The sequence below is a fragment of the Diaporthe amygdali genome (genome assembly GCF_026229845.1).
Source record: "Diaporthe amygdali strain CAA958 chromosome Unknown NODE_3_length_2959817_cov_65_330692, whole genome shotgun sequence".
Classification (NCBI taxonomy): Eukaryota; Fungi; Ascomycota; class Sordariomycetes; order Diaporthales; family Diaporthaceae; genus Diaporthe; species Diaporthe amygdali.
Genome location: NW_026517023.1, coordinates 2,693,817 through 2,715,414, shown reverse-complemented (window position 1 = coordinate 2,715,414; position 21,598 = coordinate 2,693,817). Strand labels below are relative to the sequence as shown.

General features: G+C 50.7%; 8 protein-coding genes across 8 annotated transcripts; 4 read left to right on the top strand and 4 right to left on the bottom strand.

The window, feature by feature from the left end:
* Nucleotides 1-141: 141 nt before the first annotated feature.
* Nucleotides 142-1,958, bottom strand: J7T55_003232 (siderophore iron transporter; the record flags this gene model as incomplete). Its single annotated transcript, XM_053138387.1, has 2 exons — nucleotides 142-1,070; nucleotides 1,121-1,958. 2 exons carry the CDS (start codon nucleotides 1,956-1,958, stop codon nucleotides 142-144), a joined length of 1,767 nt encoding a protein of 588 aa, XP_052999097.1.
* Nucleotides 1,959-4,751: 2,793 nt separating this feature from the next.
* Nucleotides 4,752-6,234, top strand: J7T55_003231 (uncharacterized protein; the record flags this gene model as incomplete). The annotated part of the gene is made up of 2 exons (XM_053138386.1): nucleotides 4,752-5,913; nucleotides 5,987-6,234. 2 exons carry the CDS (start codon nucleotides 4,752-4,754, stop codon nucleotides 6,232-6,234), a joined length of 1,410 nt encoding a protein of 469 aa, XP_052999096.1.
* A 477-nt stretch (nucleotides 6,235-6,711) lies between these two features.
* Nucleotides 6,712-7,963, bottom strand: J7T55_003230 (uncharacterized protein; the record flags this gene model as incomplete). The annotated part of the gene is made up of 4 exons (XM_053138385.1): nucleotides 6,712-7,091; nucleotides 7,148-7,215; nucleotides 7,269-7,367; nucleotides 7,440-7,963. The coding sequence occupies 4 exons, from the start codon at nucleotides 7,961-7,963 to the stop codon at nucleotides 6,712-6,714; spliced, it is 1,071 nt and encodes a 356-aa protein (XP_052999095.1).
* Nucleotides 7,964-9,844: 1,881 nt separating this feature from the next.
* Nucleotides 9,845-10,681, top strand: J7T55_003229 (uncharacterized protein; the record flags this gene model as incomplete). Its single annotated transcript, XM_053138384.1, has 1 exon — nucleotides 9,845-10,681. The coding sequence occupies one exon, from the start codon at nucleotides 9,845-9,847 to the stop codon at nucleotides 10,679-10,681; it is 837 nt and encodes a 278-aa protein (XP_052999094.1).
* Nucleotides 10,682-12,704: 2,023 nt separating this feature from the next.
* On the top strand, nucleotides 12,705-14,114 carry J7T55_003228 (uncharacterized protein; the record flags this gene model as incomplete). Its single annotated transcript, XM_053138383.1, has 1 exon — nucleotides 12,705-14,114. One exon carries the CDS (start codon nucleotides 12,705-12,707, stop codon nucleotides 14,112-14,114), a length of 1,410 nt encoding a protein of 469 aa, XP_052999093.1.
* A 595-nt stretch (nucleotides 14,115-14,709) lies between these two features.
* On the bottom strand, nucleotides 14,710-15,366 carry J7T55_003227 (acetyltransferase; the record flags this gene model as incomplete). The annotated part of the gene is made up of 2 exons (XM_053138382.1): nucleotides 14,710-15,169; nucleotides 15,230-15,366. The coding sequence occupies 2 exons, from the start codon at nucleotides 15,364-15,366 to the stop codon at nucleotides 14,710-14,712; spliced, it is 597 nt and encodes a 198-aa protein (XP_052999092.1).
* A 2,121-nt stretch (nucleotides 15,367-17,487) lies between these two features.
* J7T55_003226 (uncharacterized protein) lies at nucleotides 17,488-19,135 on the top strand (the record flags this gene model as incomplete). Its single annotated transcript, XM_053138381.1, has 5 exons — nucleotides 17,488-17,578; nucleotides 17,678-17,761; nucleotides 17,881-17,935; nucleotides 18,518-18,711; nucleotides 18,786-19,135. 5 exons carry the CDS (start codon nucleotides 17,488-17,490, stop codon nucleotides 19,133-19,135), a joined length of 774 nt encoding a protein of 257 aa, XP_052999091.1.
* A 216-nt stretch (nucleotides 19,136-19,351) lies between these two features.
* J7T55_003225 (kynurenine 3-monooxygenase) lies at nucleotides 19,352-21,067 on the bottom strand (the record flags this gene model as incomplete). Its single annotated transcript, XM_053138380.1, has 3 exons — nucleotides 19,352-20,491; nucleotides 20,547-20,782; nucleotides 20,959-21,067. 3 exons carry the CDS (start codon nucleotides 21,065-21,067, stop codon nucleotides 19,352-19,354), a joined length of 1,485 nt encoding a protein of 494 aa, XP_052999090.1.
* Between the last annotated feature and the right edge of the window lie 531 nt (nucleotides 21,068-21,598).

Here is a 21,598-nt window from a genome sequence, read left to right as displayed (position 1 = left end):
GATGACGGGGTCAGAGGTATTCATCGTTAGCTGAGCGTGAACTTGTGGGTTGCAGAAAGGACTCGTTTAGCAGATAATGTTGCATGGCTGCTTCAAGTCCAGCTTTGCAACACGCCGGGCTTGAGTCGTGTGGGTGCTCTCTCAGACCACACGCCCCTTTACTTGCTTAAATTGTGACACCCTCACATCCTTCCAAACAACCACAGAGGGTATCGCGATCAGTAGAATGCCCAGCCCAACAAGAAGCATCCGCCGTTGAGCAGTAGTATACGCATATACAATAGCCTCTCGCACAGGGCTTCCAACGGGGTAGCTGAGCTGCCGCTGTAAATCCTCATAGATGTCCCCGGCTTGGTCTTTTGTCTCGTCTGGTAGGAGCCTCACCAACTCGGCGTACACAGTATTTGTCCATATAGCTCCGGACACAGAACTGCCGATGCCAGAACCCACTGCACTGGAGAGGCCTAGCAATGCGATGAGTGAGGCAACCTCGCCGTGTTTCGCAACAGCCATGACTGCCATCTGCATTGTAATCACGAGAGTGCCACCACCTAGAGCCTGCAGCACCTGTGGCAGAACAACCAAGACAATAGGCGTAGACGGTTGCCTGAAGAAAAGCATCAAGACGCCACTCATGATCTGTACCGGTACAGCAATCAGTGCAAGCCACTTAAAGCGGTCCGAGGACCTGATCAGCCAGCCGGCGACAAAGGCCCACAAGCCGCCCACGATATTGTATGTGTTGTTCACATAGCCCGCCTGGTAGACGGAGAGCTGGTGAACTACTTGAAGGTAGGACGTGTAGTAGCCGTCCCAGCAGAAGTAGGCAATGAATAAGGTGGCGGACAGGATAAAGGAGCCCATGACATTGCGCGAGCATAGCAAGTGGAATGGAACGAAGGGTTTCGTGGCCCAGTGGTGCTCGAAAAGGACGAAAGCAGCCGTCAAGACTACGCCCAGTACCAACATGGACATGACTGATGCTGACCATTTGCTGCCGGCTGACCCAGCGATTGAGAACGGCAGGAGGAACAGGGTCAAGCCAATGCCCAAGAGCAAAACACCAACGGCTGAGGGTTGTTAGTGACGCATCTGGAGGTACATGAGATTTAACGCCTACCGTCAAATTCGACAGAATAGTGCCAAAAAGCCTCCGACCAAGTCTGTTCGCTCTTGGAGGGCTTGAGGATCCCGAGGTTCTTCGCCCGATTTGCATTGAAAAGGAGTATAGCAAAGACAGGGAATGCGACAAGCGGTGTAAGAATCGCGAACAGCGTGAACGCCGTCCGCCATGAGCTGTAGCGAAGGAACCACTGTGCTGCAGGCGGACCCAAGAAGTTAGTGACAATAGCAGGAGACCCGGTGAAAGCGAAGGCCAGGGCGCGATCCTTAAGCGATGATGTGTCTGCGACAATGATTTCCAGGATATAGGCATATCCACTGAAGCCAACAGTATGCAGAATCTGGGCTGCCGCGTAGGTGGTAGCGCTATGGCATGCTGCCATCATTACCAGCCCAACGGTGGCGATGATAATCATAGCAGCGAGGCCCTGGGGACGACCCCAAGTGTCGATGACCTTGGCAACGGGTAGCCTCAAGACGCCGCTCAGGATGAATGACGCGATGCCGATGGCTGGTATCAGTGAGTGCGCCGAGAAGTCGCTGACGACGAAGGGCAAGAGATTGGACGTGGTCTGCTGCTCCATGGAGGTGAGGCAGAAATTGAGGAAGATGAAGATGTAGGCGAGTATCAGGGCTGAGTTCGTCCAGACCAAGGTGACAGCATCGGCCTGCTGGACGCCTTCCTGTGCCTCAGAATCTAGGGAGCTCTTAGTCGAAACCGTGTCAGCGAGTGACGCTGCGTCGTCGTCGGCGTCGGACCCGTTCGCGAAGCCATCGTTCTGTCGACTGGCAAGCAGCGGCTCCTGGGCTCCGGGATCGCCCACACGGTCCCCCATCTTGGGCAGGTGACGAAGGTGGAGAGCCACGGTAGCTACGACCAACAGAACTCAAAAGAGGGGGGGGGTGGTGAAGAAGTCAAAAGACCCCTGAAATCCGGGACAGCTGGAATGAGAAGTACAGAGTGTTTGGAATGGTCAAGGTTTCAATCGGCCAAGGGCTGCCTGGTTATCAATCGATCTGATAAGATCCGACCAGGAAGGATGCCAAGAGGAAGAGTCAGACAGGTGCTGACGAGTGGATGCAAGTTGCTTCTTGGAAGTCGATCAGTCTTGGAAGAGGAGCTCCCCACGTTACAGCGCCTTTCTGACGACCCACTCGCTCCAGGAACACTGTGACAATGCCACGTGAATGCAACAGTGTTAGATTAGCTTTTGAGATGCAGTAGCGGAGTAAATAAGGCTGAAGAACAAGAAGGTTCGCCGAGCTGGCAGATCACTGCATGAACTCCGTACAGTAGAGATCAGTGCATATTGTACAGTACCTCTGGAGATCATGACATTGGTGTAGGATCCGCCCATCAAAGCTGATTGCGTCGAACAGGTTGCATGGACCCTAGAATGCTATGTCTAGCTTGCCGGCTTCATTGGCCGCCCAAGCCAGCCCTGGGAAGAGGTGACACCTTGTGCGGTCACACTGGATGCAGATGTGTTCCATCCGGTAGTTGGTCCTTAGCTCTGAGCGCTGATAGTCTGCGTGCATGCAAGCAAGCATATGTCATGGAGAGATGCTGGCCTTGATCGATGTCACTGTTCTGGCGATGGCTTCGATCAGTCAGCTCAGCGACTTGGCCGGCCTCTGAGAGGCATTGCAGCCCATCTAGACTGCACAGTCTCGTATCATCGATGTATTAGCTCACCTTGGCATGGGCACAACTCGCTTGATGAAACAATTATGCTCAGTAAGCTCGAGTGCTCGATGCTTACCGTCCCAGGATGAATGTGCAATGTGCACTCAGTCCTCCGTGCATGTCCAGGTGAGCTCCACCGCCCAAAGGCCTCTTCCCGCAGGTGGGCCAGCCCGCAACCTTAAACCTACCCTGCTGTGAGCCCAAGAGCTCCCACCCCTGCCGAGGCTCTTTTACCCCACCCTGGCTCCTCCGTACAGACAGCCAACGCCAGCAGCCAACAGACGAGATATTTTATTTCACTTGTGTCTGTCGAGCGAGTAACTCTGTTGCAAATATGAGAGGATGCCATCGCCATTTTGAACTTGGTGAACGTTTACGAAAATGTCACCCAGCTTCCAGCCACTGATGCCGTCAAAGGTCATGGCTTCATTAAGCAACCTCTCAACCAGACATCTTGGGCTGCCTCGTGGCTTCTGCGTCTCTCAACCTCCGCAGCTTCCTCCTGCGCTTCTTCTGCCTCTCACGCCTGAAGATAATTAAGTTCTTCGAGCCCAATCTCCACACTGGCCACATCAAACACCTCAAACACCTCGTGAATCCGCATTACAATCCCTCAACGTTTTGGAGTTGCTGGGGCTCGATGACCTTGATATTTTGGCTGCTTGGGAGCAAGGTCCCGATTGCGCCAGGCACATTTCCTCAGGGCTTCGTCCCTACGTGCATAGGCCCATAGAAGAGGACGGGCAAGGGAGAGATGGAGATTGACATGGTGCGGGTCAAGCAGAGTCGTACAGTACTCTGGGAAGCCCATCTTCAGCCCACGTAGCACGAACCTGTACTTGCTTTGGCGGCGAGCGGCCTACCTGCCTGGTTCTTCTTGATCGCTCGATTTCCAGATCACACTTCACGTAGCACTTGATGATGTCCATGCATTATTGCTTCATAATACGTTTATGCTAAAATTGTGCCATTTCGTGATGACAATTTGCCAGCTTTTTGCGCTTTGGAAAAAATAAAGGCGATGCCATCTTCGGAACTGGTTGCCTAGAAAAACTCTCCACGTACCATGCTCAACGGCGTCTGACAATGCTCGGAAATCAAGTCATAGGTCCTTGCCCAATACTAAAGCCATTTCTAACCGGCCAGGGCACGAATTTGAGTCCAAGGCACGTTTAAGTCCAGACCTTCAGACGTGCTCAGTCCAGCGCTATCGAAAGCAAATGGGACACGCTCTTCCGTGCTAGATAGGTCAAAAACAAAGGGTTTTGCAGGAGCACCTCGCTTCAAGATTCTCGCACTGGTGTTTTCGTCTGATCCTGACAATTCAAGTGGTCTTTTGAATTCGTATCTTCCAACTTCTGACTCTCTGGGTGCCCTTCTACGCTCAGCAGTCGACCAAAACTTGTTCTGGAGTTTTTAGGCCGGATTTCTAAACCGAATCTCGGTTTTTCTTTCTACTCGCGCTCCCGTTACAGAGCTTCTCACGGTCTTGCTTCCCTGGAGGCTTAATTGAGCCCCCACGTTTCCAATCAATACATCTTTAACGGAGATATCACGGCAAGAAATTTTCTCTTTGCATCAACCGCACATTGGGGCACTTCTAACAGTGGTTTCAAGGCAACTAGCTGGCACAAATCCTACAAGTTTTCGAAACCTGAATTTTCAACTGCTGCTTTCGACCATTCTCGTCGTCAAAAATCAAGGTTAGTTCTTCAAAACCTCCACTGCTCTTTAAGTCTCTCCCTCTTTCCAATTCTTTCACAAGTACTCCCGAATCGAGGTTTGCATAATCATTTCTTGATTCCCATCACTGAGTGTAAGCCTTTTTGGTCACACTGCATTTTGCTTCTCGTCTCTTGGGAACCATCATAGTATCCTTGCGATGTCACTGACGGCATATTGGACTAGATATTGACAGCAAAAACGGGGGGAGAAGCCCATCATGGATCCTCCCTCGTATGGATACGAGTACTGGAAGCATTATCACAGTGACTGCGAGCTTGTCCATGTCATCTGGACCGACTACTTCGGAATCCTTCATGAACAGCTTGTGCCTGCCGACAGTTACAACAGAATGTATCGCAAAGACGCGTACAAACTTGCTAATTCCGACAATCTCAGTCCGCTGACTGTCAGCTCGGCGGCCCTGACTACTTTGCCAGATGGAAAGTCGGCCGCCAACTCATACTACAAACCCTACGTGACCTGCAAGTTGATCCCAGACTACGCCACAATACAGCACTGCATCGATAGTAGAAGCCGCGCTACCGTATTCGCCAAAGTTGATACTGGAGGATACCCCCTGGCTGACCCACGGGAAATCCTCAAGAAAGTCTCGAAGGTGCCAAGTACGGCAAAAGGACAAAAGATCCGAGCCGCACTTGAGTTTCAATTCGTCCTACGAAATCTTTCCGACGGAAGAATATATCTGACCAAAGGCGATGGTCCAGCTCAGAACATACTGCAGAAGCTGGCAAGAGGCCTGCGCACCCACGCTCACAGCACCAAAGGTCTCTCCATCAGCAGCAGTGACATCGCCAATGATGGAGTTGTCACGGTGAAATTGGCCATGAGCGACAACGTGTTAGAAGCCGTTGATAATTACTACCGAACCAGAAGGGCACTTCAGTCCTTGGCAACTTTGGACGGATTGCGGCCATCCTTCTTCTATGCTTCACAAGATGTGCCAGGTGCTGCATTCTCTGGAACCCCACACGATGTGATGTGCAAAAACAAATTGCACTGTCGCATTCGGATGTCTCATGGCTCAGTAGCACAAGCCTGCAAGTATGCCGCGGCAGTCATGGAGGTCGAGGCTGGAATATCAATCGGCCCCAGCATCTACGCGTTTGCGAGGCCGAATTGGCTCACCTACGCCCAACGGCGACAATACGACGGGGAACCTTCTCCAAAACGCGAATGGATGACTTGGGGCATTCAAAATTTGGATACTGCGATCAGCCTGCATGAGGACGACGAAGAAAGCTGGTGGGAGTTTGGAGATGTTGATTGCATGGCCAACATGTATCTCGTGATGGCTGCAATTTCAGTCCTTGGGAGCCGGGAGGTTACAGACCCCGCCGCACTGGGAGACATTGCCGAAGGTGTGTGAGGCTCCTGAAAAAATGCGATTATTTCACTTACGAATATCTCGATCGACTAACAAATAGATTGAAGCCAAAAATGTCAACGAGTATGTTCCTGACTCTAGCGGTCCGCACGTTACCGTACCTCGAAAAATTCCTCGATCTGGCTTCCGCGCCTGTCATGTCATGTCGGCAAGTATGCGACTTCATGGTTCGCTTTTAGAAGACATAAACGAACTCTACAGTGAGTTGCGAGAGACAGAGGACGAGAGGATCGTTGCGGCCGTGGCCTCCAGCCGGGCGTCGTCAGCACGGGAACTGTTGGCGGAATGGTACTGATTTTATACGTGCCCATCCCTCGTTCAGAATGAATGATGGATTGATGAATGGTTGATAGGGAGCGAAATCAGTTCCACTGGGGGCAGATTGTCAGAGTTATTATTCCATTCGGTGAATCCGCGGACATGGCTTATTTTCCAAGCCCGGAAGAGGGTGGCACTCTTCACGCAGCCGTTGATGATACGTTTCCACCTCCCTATGGGATAAGGCTTGAAGTTTTGGTAGCTCTATGAAGCTGAAAAAGGATCAGAAATTCTTGGATGAAACTTTGGTCACCAGAAGAAACGCCTTAGTGATCCAACTGCATTGATACCTGAGAGAGACACATCAAAAGGCACTGCCGTATAGTCCCTTCCGACAAGAAGCTTGGTGAAGGCAGAACTGCGAATCATCGGATTTTGGTACAACGGCGGTCCTCACGAACGGTGTTAAATGTTTCATTGTAGACTCGAAGACTTTGATATGGTGCTCAGCCTCTCAACTCGCCCACTCTTCTTTCAAATCACCGTACTGTGTCCCCAGCACACTCGACACAGCCGGATGTGGCCGGACAGGCTCCATCTCATACAATGCAACAACACTGCGGCGTCGACAGCTCTGCCCAGCTGGGCTTGGTAGTTGCTCCCAGTTCTCATCAAGTCCCACTGGTCTAATGTCCAGCTTGGGCAGTCCAGACCGGGATTTGCTGAGGCTCGGAGTATAGCGCCCCGCTCTTGACTTCAAATTCGTCACGTATCTCGAGCTCTCGTATCCCGTGGCTTTATCCCGAACGAGCACGCGGAGAATGGGGATCGATTGTGCAACGATAGTCAAGAGAGGCTCGATGATGTCAAGACCCATTGAGACAGTGAACCAGGCTGAACAACTTTAGACTCTAATTTTGTCGTGACCGCGATGGCAGGGAAAAACTTACTCGAAAAACCTGTGGTACCTCGCATTCGCTGAGAAACTACAAGCTTGCAAAGCGGCACAATGGAAACCCTGTGGTGGTCATCGTCAGTCTAGCACAGCAATGTATTAGTTCGTTCACTCACAAGACTCCACAACCCAAGGCCGTAGCGGCTCCAGCTTTCTCCGCGGGACTGAGCCGAAGGCGACAGATCAACTGTAACGGGACAAGAGACAGAATGAAGCTGAGAATGGCCAATGGTTAATAAATGACGCATCAATAGGGAGATCAGTCGTCCGGGTTAATGTAGACTCACTCCGTCACCGCTGAGTAGGCCATATAAAAGTCTGCGATTCCGCGAACAACCTCATTTGGCCAACAATGGCCTCTGCCCAGCGGATTCGTCAAACGCACATCGCCCTCCTCATAATTTGATGCGCACATCCTGGCCCACTGTCGAATGATCAACATAATTGTTGCCATATTGAATGATACCATAAGATACCAAACCAGCCATTTCCAAGCCGGATGGTGTCCCGGATTCAGCAACCTCAAGATCGTAACGCAGAAAGCGGTCTTGGTGAAGGCGCACGCGATTGCGGCGGCAACCTTGGCGAAGAGGATGCTGAAATTCCCATCGTCAGGCTTTGCGGCGAGGTAGACGGAGGCGGAGACGTTAGCCGCGATTATGAACCCCCAGCCGGCTACCAGGACGTGGTCGTCCCACCAGAAGCCCGCGGCGTAGTGATGGCGGCACCAGAGGCGTAGGCTGAGGAAGCTTGTAGAGAAGACGAAGAGGACCCATATCGTGGCGAGCACCCCAGCCTCGGTGGTGGCCATAGCGACAGTCTGTGTACTGAGTCCGAATACCGATTGCGTGGAAAAGTTAGACCTAGGCTGAGATGTTGCTTCTCATATCCGACAAACTAAAATGCTGAGGCTATGATTGTGATCGGAGCCTCCGAATAAAGGCCACTCCCAGCACATGGCTGTGGCGTGGATAATCGCCTTGCTATGAGCGCAAATTTCGTCTTCCAGGTTCCAAGCCTCGCTGAAGTCCGCTCTACTCTTTCTTTTACATAGCTGATCCCTGTATAGTGTTTCGACTCGTAACAGCATGAAATGTGGTTGCAAATAGAGGGCTGCGCCGTTGTAAACAGAACCCCCTGACTCAAGATCTCGTCCCATATTATTTCCACAAGATTTGGGGGCCAACCCCATTTATGGGCAACCCGTAAATTTACAGCCTTTTGAGATCTTTAGCATCGTCATAATGACCGTAGAGGATGTGAACATCAAGCGCATCGCCACAATGTTTGCCTCGTGGATTTCATGCAGGCGCGCAAGAAACTCACGTGGTGAGGTCCATATTTAGTTTCCTTGGAATTCATCTCGGTAAAGTCTGTGAACGTGAAAGGGATGCAGCAAAGCCCTGGAATCGAGGATGAAATGTCTTCATGAGGCATATTCTCCGCGCCTGTGCCTTGAGGTGCTCCAGGAGGTCGGTGGAAATAGCGTGGATGTCCTTGTCAGTATAACCAAGTCAGGGGATCCTTATGCCAAGAAGTTTTCTGAGACATCGAGGTTCCACTGCCCTTTGTTGTGCATATCAGCAAATTTAGAGCAAAACCCAAGTTGATGTGGCGGATAACAATTGACCCTTGCATTTCGGAGGAGATACGGTTGTGGGACACCTCTCTTCACATCGACTGTTCAGGCACAAGACTATAGTTGATGAATTGATACCGTATGAAAGTATAATGTTCAGGCAGTCTTGTTCTCGATGCCAATTCCAAAATGCAAATCAAAAGATTGCAGAACATACCGGTTTGTTTCCAAAAATGAGCAGTAGTTCCCGACCATACCTGAAGGCATGAAAGATGCTGCGGTAAGCCCCAAGGACAAGTACAATATCTGCCTAGGCTAACAAAACAGGTAGTTACGGTGCTCGAGAATCTATCCGCTAGGTGGGAACCAGAAAGACTGAAACGGAGCGATCACGGAACTTGGACCCCAAAGAGGGCATCACATTGGTTTGTGTGGTGTAATGTAGAAGACTTTGGAAGAAAACCTGCTGATCCTTTGTGCTCAGCCCGAAACTATTAGGTAGCGCAGTTTCAAGGAGAAACCAGTGAGAGCAGCGAGACTAACAGGACCTTTGCCTCATGTGCTGGAACGGAATGTCTAAAGAGAATACTTAGTCTAGATCCACTTGAATACTGTCTTCTTGGGTTCTTTGCAGCACGTTTCAAAATAATGAGGCGCACTATGGAAGAAAAAGAAAAAAAAAGGAAATCATCAACAGCTCCTTGCACTGGAGCACAAAGCTGAACAGTTTTCTTTTACACCTTTTTCTTCTTAGGAAAATTGAACGTTGGCCAAACAGTAGGCCTTGGAGCACTCCTGAGCAGTCGTGCTGCTTTGCCTCGGTGACATCTAAGGTGAACCCCCCCCCTGTCTTCAGCTGAAGAACACGACTGACAGCCGACTTGTATAAATGACAGGAAGAGCACGCGCAGACTTTTTAATACTTTTCGTTCAATGGTGTCGACACACTGCAGTATCAAACAAAGTAATCGGACAGCTCGTCTACAACTCCTGTAGTTGCTTTCCTCAACTCTTAACCCTCATCAACATGACCTTGAAACCGTCTGGCGACCTCTAGGGCATCAGGGATCTATCCAACAACGCTCCATCAACTTTCATCAGCTTTCATCCAGTATGTCAGATATCCAGAATGTGTCTGTCAACGGGGGTGGCATGAGGACCAAGCCCATACATGAGCAGAGTTTAGATCCTGAGAATAGTTCAACAACCGAGCTTGGGGATTTCACCACTAAAATTGAGGCTGACTCTAAAAGCTTCAATCTCAATGACGATTTAGAGACAGAGAAAGCAGCATGGCCTGCTTTCGATACTGATGAGCCGAAACCAGCAAGGACTGAAGATGATGAGAAATCAAGGAAGTTTTCAGATCTTCAGCGAACGACGTTCATATTCGAGAACAACATGATTGGGGACTTGCAGGACATCAAATCCCTAGTCAACCGGAACCCCAAGACAGTCAGTCATGGCCATTTGGTACAATTAACACGAATGCTGCATACAATCTGGACCCGCCAGCTTGTGCCATATTTCGAGGACAATCTCAACGCGTACGTTCAGCGTGAGGGCGGTGCCAGGTCTGCCGTCACTATCGAGAGTATTCTTGACTGGTGGGCGAACGGTTTCTTCCTGCCCCCAACTGGTGAGATCAGAGCCTCTCAGGACACTGAATTGCACACCTCGCCCACTGAGCTTGGGATTCAGCCACCGGATCGTCCACTCAGCTCATCCGACACAGTTTTTAGAACTGGGGATGATAGCTGCAGTGGCTCATTTTACATGTACCGGGGTTTTGACGGAGGTTTCCGGACATCGGCCGCTTCGGCTGTTCGTAGGGTTTCGCTTGCCTCAGCTTCAGACTACACTACTAAAGATCCTCAACGTTCGGCTCATGGAGACTTCGGCGGGGGTGAGGAGAGTGGTCCTGGCTACGGCGCTGGAGAGGGCGACTGAGCTGCACTACAAAATTGCCGTTGCTACCTGTTAGACTGAAACATCAGGATTGGTAGAGAAGAAACTCAAGGGGCCGAAGTGGACTAGACGAGAGGAAAGGACTAGAGAAGACACGGAAAGCAAAGCTGATTGCTTCCTGGTCACCACATCCATCTCGATGACTGCCCATGGAGGAGCAATGACAAGCAAACGAGGTCTTATTCGGGTTCTTTTGAAAGCTGGGATCAGAAAAGACCACTCTTGGGACATGCGAAGTGCTATTGACTATTATCAAGAATTCGCGCCCAAATATCGACAGCACACGCCTTTTCGTCGACTGTGGCGAACGTTACGAGTGGATGACATGTCCGATTTTCGGATGCCTGCACAGGATGGAGAAGTCCGGATGGCTGGATGGCTCAAGTATTTCTTGTACTACGGGGACGGAGAGGTGGGCGATGGTGTGGTAGAAAATAGCGTTGTGGGCTCGGCTCAGCTCAGCTCTGACTCCTCGTCTAATAACCTACAAGCCTACGGTAGTTCCCGTCCAAAAGGAGGCGACAGGACAGTCAGGTAGTCAAATTGCATCCTTGCATCGAGCACATGCAACCTCGTGTGGTCATACACATCTCGATCATTAGGGCGTGCTCAATCAGACTGCATCGGTAGCGTGCCAGGTTCACTTTATCAATTCTGGGCCGGACAGGCGCGAGTTAGGCTGTGGACGCGTACTTTGACAGTGCACAGTAGCACTCGACTGTCAGGTAGACGTCAGAGTGTGTTAATAATCAAGTGGTCTAGCCGGTTCGTCCGATGATCATCCTGGCGCCCGAATTTTGTTTCGTTTCCTGTACGTTTGTATGCATGTATTTATGGAGCAAAGCTTCCGGGCCGCAGGGGCTAAGATATTTGGGATGGCGGGAATTAATTCAAATCCATGGCGCCCGAGCTAGTCCTCACAAGCTTCAAGCAGGCATGAGGCTCAATTTGTATGAATGCGGGAGTATTCCCAGGGGTAAAGTCAGATCTCGCATCATGTACTAGGAACCCTGCACCTGCGCCGCCATGTGGCCTACTTGCCGAGCTTGCGTCGTTGTGATATACCAAGCACTTGACCTAGGTGCAGTAGTGTTCTGTGGCAGCCCGAAGTCTTCGGGAGATCAACATGTACCCGTCATTGAATGTGATATTTGCTCGTTCATTCGAGTAAGTGACGAGCATTTCCGAGAACGCCGGGACTTGCTTGCCCTACAGTCAGTCTAACAGCCTCAACTGCATGGAAGTTTTGTCGAGCAGATCTACCGTGACGCAGATGAAGTAGTAGACGTCACTGGCACACCGCCCCACGCTTCTTTTTCTCGCGCGGACTGAATTCCGGCTTGCGGTCATTCTTGAGTGGCAGAATTGAGCTGTGTCACCCACTCCACATCTCGCCCATAATCTTCACATCCTCGCCGAAAACGGCACTTTGGTCATTCGCTATTCGCAAATATTACTGCAGCGACAACTCACGCCCTATCCAGCATTTCACTTCCTTCCGGCCAGCAAAGTGCTGACACAATTCCCGAGCACTTGTCGCCACTTTTTGAAAAGTGCGGAAACACTGTCGAGTTACATAATCGCTCAAAATGTCATTACAAGAGGCTGCAGGGGTTAGGTAATTTCTCAATGGCCTCGAAGTCAACGACGTAAGTGCTACGGCATCAACAAGCACTGACATCTCCACTTCAAAGGCCATGTGCGCATGTACTCCTCCACTCCTTGTCCGGCGATCACACCTTGACAACATCCTTGCAAAATAGAGTATGCCTTTGTTTCCCTGATGTTGTACCTGATTTCCAAGCATACGTCGATGAAGACCACGGACAATTTTGCCATGCTGTGCTCAACACGACAGAGTGCCGACATCCCGATGGTTCTCCGTCATAGAGGTCAAAGATGTTGAGGATCCGGCTAGATGCTTTGATGTATATAATGCACCATCTGCCTGCTGTTCGACAATATTTTGGTACGCAGTTCTTCACCCATCCCAAACAACACAACCATGGCTGGATATCTAGTAGTCGGTGGTATTCTCGCGCTCGCACAGCCGGCTTTTGCCGCGCCCGTCATCGAAGAGCGGTTCGTCTCAACCCCAGCAACCACAATCACATCGGCTGCTGCCCATACAGCACCTGTGGTGCCTGTGACCGATGTCACAAGTCACGGTCCTTACACTGGTCCCTCGCCCACAACCACCGGAGCGCAGTCCACGAGCGTCCTCGCCGCTTCCGTCCCTGCACTGCCGCCAAACCCAGCAAAGTTTGACTACCCTGCTGATGGAAAGCTTCACGCCAACCAGCCTGCACCCTACACACCGGCTGGTGGACAGGGCACCAATGGCTCTGAGCCCGTGTATCGTGTACAATCCGATTTCGATTACCAGTCCATCGCCCTCGGTCTGTACCAAGAATGGATCGAGTTGGACCTCTTCCACTACGGTCTCGCCACTTATTCTGCTAAGGATTTCGAGGCTGCCGGCTTGACCGCCGAGGACCGGTTCTTGCTGGAGTTCATGGCTGACCAGGAGGTCGGACATGCGACTCTCTTGACCAACATGCTTGGCCCCAACGCCCCCAAGCAATGCACCTACAACTACCCATCGATGAACGTGCGCGAGTACGTTGACTTCTCTCAGAAGCTAACTCGATGGGGTGAGTCTGGTGTCTACGGTTTCCTGAACCATCTTGACGCTCGCGAGGTCGGGCAGCTTCTTCTGCAGTCGATTTCCACCGAAGCTCGTCAGCAGATGATCTTCCGCCAGTTCAACGGCCAGTTCCCCATGCCCGTGTGGTTCGAGTGCGGCATTCCCCAGTCGTGGGCATGGACTCTGCTCGCCCCTTACATCTCGTCCTGCCCCGCGGGTACGCAGCAACTCATCTGGCAGAACTTCCCTGCGCTTCATATCCTCAACCAGCCTAACGCAGCCCGCATTAATGGTGCTGATGTGTGGAATGAGACCCTGGGCGACTATGCCAACACTCTGAGCACCGAGGGTATCAAGCACAAGGATGCTTGCGTCAACTCGACTGTCGTTGGCGAGGACTGCTCACCGGCCATCACCCACAATCGTACCCAACCGCTGTCATACCCTGGTCGTGAGGTCTTCCTGCAGTGGGAGAAGCCCGGCCAGGCCGTCGGTCCCAACAACAGTTACGTCACATCTACCTCTGCTGGCGCGCCCAAGTTCGCTCTCTGGGCGTCGCAGCTGAACGTGACTTACTCCCCCTTGTTGAACATCAGCGGCAATTCAGCGTATACCATTCAGCCCAACGTCTCTACCTACGAAGGTGATCCAGCTATCAATGGCACCATGTTCCTCGCGCTCACCGACGAAGAAATTCCCGTCACACCGTTCAACTTAAGCCAAGTCAACCCTCACGTCTATGCACTGGCTCTGTACCAGGCCGGTTAAAGTTGATGTCTCGGGGTTGTATAAGTACTAGTATTAATATTATATAATCTGTGGTAGAGAACGGGAGAGGTAGATACTCCTCACTGGTATATACCAAATTATAAAGTTTTGCCCAATGCTTGATACTCGGTTTCGATATCGTCCCCCACCTGTGCATAAATTGAGTGAAGACTTTTCGAGAGCATGGGTTACAGTATTTCAAGTAGGGCAGGTATTCGCCAAGTCATCAAGTATAGTTTAAGCCGCCACGTCATTGTATCTCAATGAATTCATCTATCGAGCATGCGGGCACAGTAAGCGCTGGCATTTTGAATGAGAAGTGGGCTCGTATGGAAGCAGTTGTCTCGAGGTGACTTCAGCCAAAACATTCTGAGCAACACCGGCATTATAGGTCAGATTGAATAAATGTGTTAATGATAATCAGGAAATCTATAATCATCATCTTCAGCAAGTCGTTTCTTCAAATTCTGGTTATTCCCTGATCTACCGCAACAGTCCTGTAAACATTATTTAATCTTTATGCTGGTGTCAAGGATTATGGCTCTTACGAGAGAACCACGCCATAACTGAGCACACTTTATTTAATCAGAGTTCTTCACGGACGCTGCAGTCGAAAGATTTTCTTCTCTTTCTCCTCACCATGGGACGGTGTAGATCTGTCGGCGACATGCACAAAGCCACATTTAGCAGCAACCCGCTCACTGCCGTCGTTTCCAACAATGACATGAGTCTCGAGAAAGTTGCATGTCCACTCATCCATTCCTTTCAGGCCCTCTGGGAAGGCGTTCCAGTACGTGTCTAGGAACGCCTGCAGCGCCTCAGTTGCGTACCCGCTACCCCAGTATTTCTCATCAATGATGTAGAAGACCTCGGGCGGTGCTGTAATACCGATGAACCCGATCACCGCGCCGTTTGCGAGGCTCTCTGTGATGCTGGACTTGTGCCGTTCGTCTGGGAGGACCATGGCGAATGAGAATCCGTCTTGCTTCATCATTAGCTCAATGCGTGTGACGCTATATGACTTGAGGGCGTCTTGTTCGGTTTCGACCCCAGGCCTAGCAGGAGAGGACAATTATCAGTGGGGCTCAGGCGGGTCGGGTTGAGTTTCATCTCACATGTACTGCATTACTCTCGGGTTCATTCTCATTACATGGAGGGCTGACAAGTCTTCGGGTGTGACTGGACGGAGATAGATGCGGTCGGTTTTGACGGCGACCGCGTGTTGGGGTGGGAGGTCTGGATATTTGGGCATGATAGGGTCTCAGTCATGGGATAGCACGTTCACACTCGAAGAACATGTCATAAAGTATACAATAAAGGTCATTGGTGTCCAAATGTAGGAGAGAAGTTTCGGCACTGAACTGTGTAGCTAGGGGGTTTGCTTTTGCCACCCACAAACATGAGTATGAGGGGAAAATGCCAGGTGGTCAGCAATTTCGATCCCATCTCGAATCGTACTAGCCTCCCCTTCAATGCATATTGATTGCGCTTCCAGACAACAGACCGAATAAGAGCAAACAGACGTAATCCGATAAGTATGAACTCACCTTAAGTCGTGGCTCAAATTGCGTCAGAACTGAATGGAAAATAACAAATAGGCCTATAGATGCGGATGACCTGGCTCTACCCAAGAGAGAAGCAAGAAGTTTGAGAATCGCACCAACTGCATGGTAGAAGAAAGTGCACAAGCCAGCTACATCACACAATTATCTACCAACTGATCGGCTGCCAACAGCCTGGAACATGCTGCTTTTCTCGCGCTTCTCAACAACGCTTTTTGACATTTCATTTCGCTACCAAATACTCCTGGGCCACCAATTTTACACTTGATATCGAAACTCTATCATAGACAAGAGATACAATTTTCAGCGACGCAAATTTTGCTGATATGACATTCGAGAGCAGATCCCAGGTGACAAATTTCTATGAATATCACATACAGTATTGGTAACACACCGCCGCACTCTCAAAAACCGCAATAGCCCATTACGGAATCCCCTGTGCCTTATTTACTTCCCAGTATAGAGTGTTGTCAAGTCGGAACGTCTCCCGCAGGAGATTTTCCCACAAATGCTTGCCTGACAAGAAGTTATCCTACAGGAGGATACCCTACAGAAACTTTACCCAACAAAAGGTTATCCTATAAGACGTTATCTTGCAAGAAGCTGTTGTATAAGGGTATATCTTAAACTGGTTACCTTTGAGATATTTCTGTATAGCCTGTACCTTTTATTCTATTCATACTATGTAGATACTGTGGCCGCAGAGCGGACACCCGAGCTAAAGCTCGTTCTGACCGACGGGCTCCAGAAGTATTACGCAGAAACCAAAAGTGACTGTTTCAAAAGATGGGCAGTTCAGCACACTTTGAGAAATGATGAAGACGACATACACATCCTGAAGCGTGACGTTGATAAAACCATCGTGGATGGATGAAGAGCGAGCCAAATTACGGAGGCAAATCGACGCAACAGTGCTAGATTGTCGATTTGCACATGATTGGACTTAGATGCAGAAAACAAGAATTGGAGAATGACAGAAACCTTGCTAGCTGATGCAACATAAGCTTTGAAGATTGAGTTGTCCACTTGCATGAGGGCAGAAATCGGTCGTAAAAGTTCGGTTTGAGTATTTACTTTGAGCAGAATCGCTGCCTCGAGCCACCAGAATTACTTGTCGGCATATACGTAGCCAGTCCCGGACGAGGGATCCTTTCTTGGGCCTAATTTTAGCAGACGTGTGACCGGTATTTCATTGTGATTCTCGATAGATACAGCATATTGTTCATGGCACTGTACGTTGTTGTTAATTGAGAAAAGTCTCGCGTGAAACGAAGCTGCACAGGTCAATCAACCTGCAACCTTTGCAAGAACGCCTTCTTTCCTCTGACCAATTTCTAAAGGCATTCTCTGATCCAAAATCATGCAATTTAGATTTGTGTAAAGGTGTTGGAAAAGACGAAGTGATCCTGTATCCTGGCCCTTTCAGTTATCAATGCCACATATGCTGCTCATGAGGATTCAACTCATGTGAAAATTGTTCTGCTCGTTGCGCGTTGTTGGCAATAAGAAATTTGATTTGATTGGATGCTGATCTGGCGATTTATATCAGCGCCATCTTGTGAGCTGTTCAATATGGGTCCCAACTCCTAGAGTGATTCAGAGAAAGAGGGACATGAACAGGATCTGTCCATGGGCTATGTGGAGTGATGTGTTGCACTAGTCACAGCTGACATCCACTTTACGCAGTGCAGAATCATAATGGTTGTCTAAGCTACTTTCGAGCTTTTTGGCAGTGAGTACAGAACGGACTTCTCACAAACCAGACTGGCACGCATGGAGGATTGCGTATTCTGATATTCAGATCGACAGTTATGAACATCTACTTCTCCGTGTACCAAGCTCGCGACAATAATTCTCTGTCAGATCACAAGCCCAAGTGCGATTTCTTTGACCATTCTAGTGGTGAGAGAGATTGTACCACCGACCAGGCTACCAGATCGATAGCAGAATAGATACCCCGGACGCCGAAGGCAAAAGGGTCGAGCTACCCTTGGTAGGCAGGATCAGCGAAGGACATGCCCGACAGCTCCAACACGGATCCCAGGGCACACCGATCTAGTGGTGGCCTGAGCCCCGAATCGGGTTGTTCGTATCATCTTCTCCAAATCCGATGATCCTTTATAGAATAGCACGCAAAATCGGGTATCAGATACATACTACGTGTATTTTGCTGCTAGCGATTGCAGGGCGGCAGCTAATTACAGTCTCCTCTGCGATTGCACGCATCTGCGACAAGAGGAACAAACCAATGTGCATCTTGTCAAACGATGCGGCTGTCTTTCATAGTAGAGTGAGCATTCTGAGTTGCCACCGTATCTTGTGACGCGGCCTGCATGTATGGTTCCTCGAAGTCAGACGGAGGTTGAGTCACGCCGACGCGTTTCATAAGGTTCGTCTGACATACGCCGGCGCCTGAAGGGCGCATAACACGCTTATGCTCGAATTGCCGGGAAGTAGTTTTGTATTTCTAGCCCCTAAGCACAGTCAGATACTTGTGCTCGGGCTGAGACGAATAGATGCTGCCTGCTGTGTACATCAGGCATTCTTTTCCCGGCTGTGTAACAGAAAATTCTTGTGCATTTCAACAAAACCCGACGTTCGCTTCGCCTGCTCTCCGATCAATTTGGGCTCTTCGTCCATTCTCAATTACTACGTATTAGCAATTGATATCAGTGACTTGTTGCAGGAGTAATGGGCCGTCTCGATCACGATCACACGCACAGACGGCCGACTTTCTCAACGCCCACTGCAAGTGACCTCAAGAATTGCGAACACAAATCCCGATCTGCAATATCACAAGCTTTTTAAAACCAACCGACATTATTTGTACCACGGGCACAGATCACGGGATTTTGCGTCGTACGCATCGTCGCGGACGACAGGCAACTCGAGACGTCATGAAATTCGGGTGCTCGACTCGAGTCTCCAAACCCACGAACGCTCCCCGGAGCAGATTATTCTCAGCAATCCCGTGAACGAAACTCCAGAGCATCAGGGATTTTGGGCCGAGGTTGTCGAGACCGGCGAACCGAGCTGTGGATACTGATGCTTTACCGCAGTCGGATGATGGCGCCTGCACCATCAAGCATCCTCCTCCACATCATCCTAGCGATACTTGCAAATCTTCAGACCACGTTCGGCTACCCTCAGGATGTCATCATCAATAACGATGCGAGAGTCGGCAGCGTTGCCGGCAGTCCTGATGCTACAGACCCAACCGACGACAGTAACAATGACCGCTCGGGAATGGGTGCGATACAGCTTATTGGGAACCAATCTTTCGGAGTTCAGTTTGGCGGGGGATTCATTGTGGGTGTTGTAATCGGAGTGCTTGGGTATATTCTGTACAGGATAATAGCAAGTCTCTTCAGGAGACGACGCGTGAGGGCACGCGATCGGAGCTCTGGCGATACTCGCGAAAGCCAGGTCGATGGTGTTACCGAAGCGAATCTGTCTTGACGGGGTTCGAGAAGATGTAAATGAATATTGATGGTATGTAGAACTGATTGTGTAGGACGAATTGTTTTGCTCGGAGCCATTGACATAAAGCCTAGCATCTATTTGTTCACATCACGAGATGGCTTCTGGTTTGGCAGATTACGCTTTTAAATGATCTAATTTGTACAAGCCTTCTCTACAATTTATCTCTGCCAGGGACCAACGTCAATTTGTGAATTATCGGCCGACAGTGTTTACCACCCACTCGATCGCCACCTTCACCCCAGTCTCGATTACCCTGCGATATCTGAACCACAGCATTGCACCACCAGCCACCAAGGGTATTCCGACCGTGGCACCAAAGACTCTCATCAAAATCTTGCCCTGGTAGTCACTCCTTGCGATGACCTCCGAGTACCTCTCGTTGCTGAATGACACTCGGCTGTACTTGGTCTGCCAGCCCAGACTGGGCAGATACTTGCTTAGACTCTCCTCCAGGAACTTCCTCAACCTATACGTGGGGCTCAATACGCTGGCACGCATCTCAACGTAATTCTGCAGCGCGAGGTCGTTTATACTGTGTGCGTCGGGTACTCTGTGGGCGGTGTACTCATCCAGAGCCGCGGCCCGGTCCCCGCCAGCGTGCTTGTCCAGGAATGAGAAGAGGGTCTGCACATCTTCCAAGCCAGCGTTCATGCCCTGGCCGTAGAATGGCACCATGGCGTGTGCGGCATCACCGACCAGTACGACGGAGGACGAGAAGTGGTGCGGTTTGCATTTGATGGTGATAAGCGGCAGGTGGGGGTTCTGCTGGAAGCTGTCGACCAGTTCTGCTGGGGAGATGAGGTCGGTCACGCCGGGGAAGTATTTGTCGAAGAAGGCCGGAACGTTGGCCGGGTTGGCCTCGAGGTGCGCGTACTTGTCCCCCGGTGCAAATAGCGTGCACGTGAAGGTGCCGTCCTCGGACGGGATCGCGATGAACATGAACTCCTTTCCGGGCCAGATGTGCAGGTGGTTCGGGCTGATGCGGAACTGGCTCATCGGGTTGGCGGCGTCGAAGTGCTCCCTGGGCTGGATCTGGAACTCGCACCACTGTGCATCGATGTACCGCTGCTCGTAGTCCAGGCGCGTGAACTTCATCATGTGATACCGGACGGAGGAGTGAGCGCCGTCGGCGCCGATCATAAAGTCGAACTCGATCTCGGTCTCCCTTGGCCGGCTCTCGGAGGAGCCGTCTTTGTGCTCGAACCAGGCCTTGCGCTTGCGGAAGTCTGCGCCTGTGAGCTTGTGGTTGAAGAAGAATTTGACGTTTGGCATGCTCTCGAGCACGTCGAGGAGGCGCTTGTTCAGGCCGCCGCGGTCTACAGCGAAAATTGTCTGGCAGCACTGTCAGCTTCGTGTCATAGCAAACTTATGAATTTATGGTACTCACACGTCCGTGGACGTCATAATCTTGTGCCTCCTCGTACAACTCTCCATTTGCTTTCCTGCCGTGGATCATGCGGCCTCTCATCGGAATGGTGGCGGCCAGGACATGGTCCAAGAGTTTGCGTTCTCCTTCAGGGGTATTTGGCTCTGCATTTTGCATAGCAGTTATGCCACGTACTGAAAGTGCCAGGTTGATGGATTTGGTGAAGTTCAATGGTACCGTTGAAGGATCTCTCAAATCTGCGCGCCGTCAGCAGTGAGTCAGGAGCAAGGGCGTTCGTAAGTGCAGCTCAGTACGGCCGAACGGCGGCTTCTACCTCAGGCTTCCAAGACTGCATATCACGGCCTTCGGAATCTGATGTTGGCCATGTATGGGAATAGATTGTATGCCTTGATCTGCCTGGGGACTTTCATACCATTTCTGAGCTCGTAGATCTCAACCTCGTAGCCTCTTTGTGCTGCATACAGGGCTGCTAGTGAGCCGACAGGTCCGGCTCCGACAACAACGACCTTGGTTGACGACATGATGCACTATGGCTTCCACCTTGACAAAGAGAAAATGAAGAGGCGTAATGATAGATTACATATAGTTGCCTCAGCACACTGCTCAGTGAAAGTCTATGAAGCTCTTATGATCAGGAGATTTTCGGAAGTCGGAAGAGCGGAACTTCAAGGCGCGGAACGACTAAGACTAAGCAGCAGCAGCAGCAGCAACAGAAGCAGCTTTTTCCCTGCGAATAACCTCAGCAGATCTTCAAATCGACTTCAACAGGTCTTTGTGGGGCCGGAAGCGGAAGCAGAGATGTGCTGATGATATTTCTACCAGTTGTCGACCACCTAATGTTCACCAACCCATACATGAACTCCAGTCGATGCACAAAAAGGCCGGCCGATAGCATCGTTCTCTTGATGATGCCGTAATGTTCTCGGCGATCGAAGCACGGTTATTGCCGGGCCAGTACCCAAACCCTTGACAACGGTTTGAGATACCCCTCCCCCCGAAGAATGAGAGGGGGGCTCCAGGGGGGGGGATGGCCCAGTGGGCAGGCCCTGGAC